The 1,677-nt window shown below is 37.0% G+C and overlaps 1 protein-coding gene across 1 annotated transcript in view; it reads right to left on the bottom strand.

Moving 5' to 3' along the window:
- LOC118741307 overlaps window positions 1–1,444 on the bottom strand; it is a 1,830-nt gene extending 386 nt beyond the window's left edge. The window contains exons 1-2 of the mRNA XM_036473242.1: window positions 1,100–1,444; window positions 407–929 (exon numbers count right to left, since the gene is read on the bottom strand). Coding sequence (XP_036329135.1) covers window positions 601–929; window positions 1,100–1,418 — 648 coding nt within the window. The 5' untranslated portion in view covers window positions 1,419–1,444 and the 3' untranslated portion in view covers window positions 407–600. The remainder of the gene's footprint in view (window positions 1–406; window positions 930–1,099) is intronic.
- Between the last annotated feature and the right edge of the window lie 233 nt (window positions 1,445–1,677).

Genomic DNA, 1,677 nt, shown 5'->3' with positions numbered 1-1,677 from the left:
TTTACGAAATTTCGGAAGAAAATCGGTGAAGAAATGAAAATAATGCTGCTATGTGAAGAATTTCTTGCAGACTTTTTTCAGAATTTTCTTTATTTTTCGTACAGAAATTTCTTTAAGAGTTCGTGTCAACCACTTCATATAATTTTCTTTGAAGATTCGGAAAAAATCGTTACAGAAATCAGATACTCCTAAAGATTTCGTTAAGATTTCGGGAACTTTGGTTTGCAGGGTATGCACATATATACTAACTTCGATTGCCTGTTTTGTTTTCGCAAAACAAAAAAAAAATGTAATGGAATATATCAAAGTAGAATAATAAGTCTTAAACGCAAGATAGATTTAGTACAGTGAATTTTCAGTTTTTCGCTTCATTTTTGGTAGTCACCAAACAATTTGTAAGGTTCACCTCAACATATTCATGATGAGATAAAAAGTTGTCTTAACAGCACTCAAAAATATTTTGGTGGCATGATTTGCCGTGCAATCGTTTTGACTGTTGGGTGATTGGCATCGGTCTTAGTGGAGGTGTTCTGTCGAGTTGGATTGAATTGGTGAAATGATCGCCTTTATGTATGTACATATTTGTATTTGTTCTCAAAATCATTTCAATTTTGAATAAGTATCAACCTTTTTATGGAATTGCATATAGTATTCGAGTGCAGCATTGCGAGTCTGATTCGCAACTTTGCTAAGGTTTTCGGGAGAAAAGCGGTCACTGAAAACCTGTGTCTTAAAGAAGAATACTGTCTTTCCAAACACTTCCACACAAACATTTTTGACTGCTAATGAAGTGTCGCCGATTCTTTTAGAGAAACCAGGAACATATTGTTCGTGAAATTTTGCAGCAACAGGTAGTTTAGACGCTGCCAAATCTGAGAGCACACCATATATATTACAGGCGGCATTGCGTGACAATTTGAAGACATCACTTCCACACAAACATTTTTGACTGCTAATGAAGTGTCGCCGATTCTTTTAGAGAAACCAGGAACATATTGTTCGAGAAATTTTGCAGCAACAGGTAGTTTAGACGCTGCCAAATCTGAGAGCACACCATATATATTACAGGCGGCATTGCGTGACAATTTGAAGACATCATATACCAGCTGGCCAGCAGTCTTCGCGTATGGTGGCAAATGGAGTTCGGCCCATTTGTAACCACGTGCTGCAGCTCCCATTGACATGTACCATGCTTTTTCCACATGCGGTAACACTCCGGCATTCTTCAAGACTTTCCCAGTAGCTGAATGTTCAAACACACCTTTCCCATTTAAATTCGTGTCGTAGATCAACACAGCAGCAATCACTGTGATCAATACAAAACTGCCCAGGACCCACTTGCAGATACCACATTTATTCTGCTCAGTGCTTTGTTTCTTTTTTTGTTGTGAGGTGTTTTCTTGTATAGTCTTGACCATGGTGGAATAATACAAGGTGTTGGATATTGACAGCATTCTCGCTCTAATCCGCCATCTTGACTCCCTTAGCAAAATGGATGTTTCCCTCTTGAAAAAACTACATTTTACTGCCTTAAAAAAGTACTAAACTACCTCATTCCCTATTCTAAACCTGAATTGCAATCACTGAACAATAATTTGACATTTACTTTATTCTTATTCGTTGACAACGGAAAATTAAATAACAAATTTTAAACTTTAATTCGACAAAAAACGTGGG

The sequence above is a fragment of the Rhagoletis pomonella genome, unplaced genomic scaffold (assembly GCF_013731165.1).
Source record: "Rhagoletis pomonella isolate Grant_MI unplaced genomic scaffold, Rhpom_1.0 Rhpom_scaffold_00006, whole genome shotgun sequence".
Taxonomy (NCBI): Eukaryota; Metazoa; Arthropoda; class Insecta; order Diptera; family Tephritidae; genus Rhagoletis; species Rhagoletis pomonella.
The sequence above is the reverse complement of the archived record's forward strand: the minus strand, read 5'-3'. Positions and strand labels throughout refer to the sequence as shown.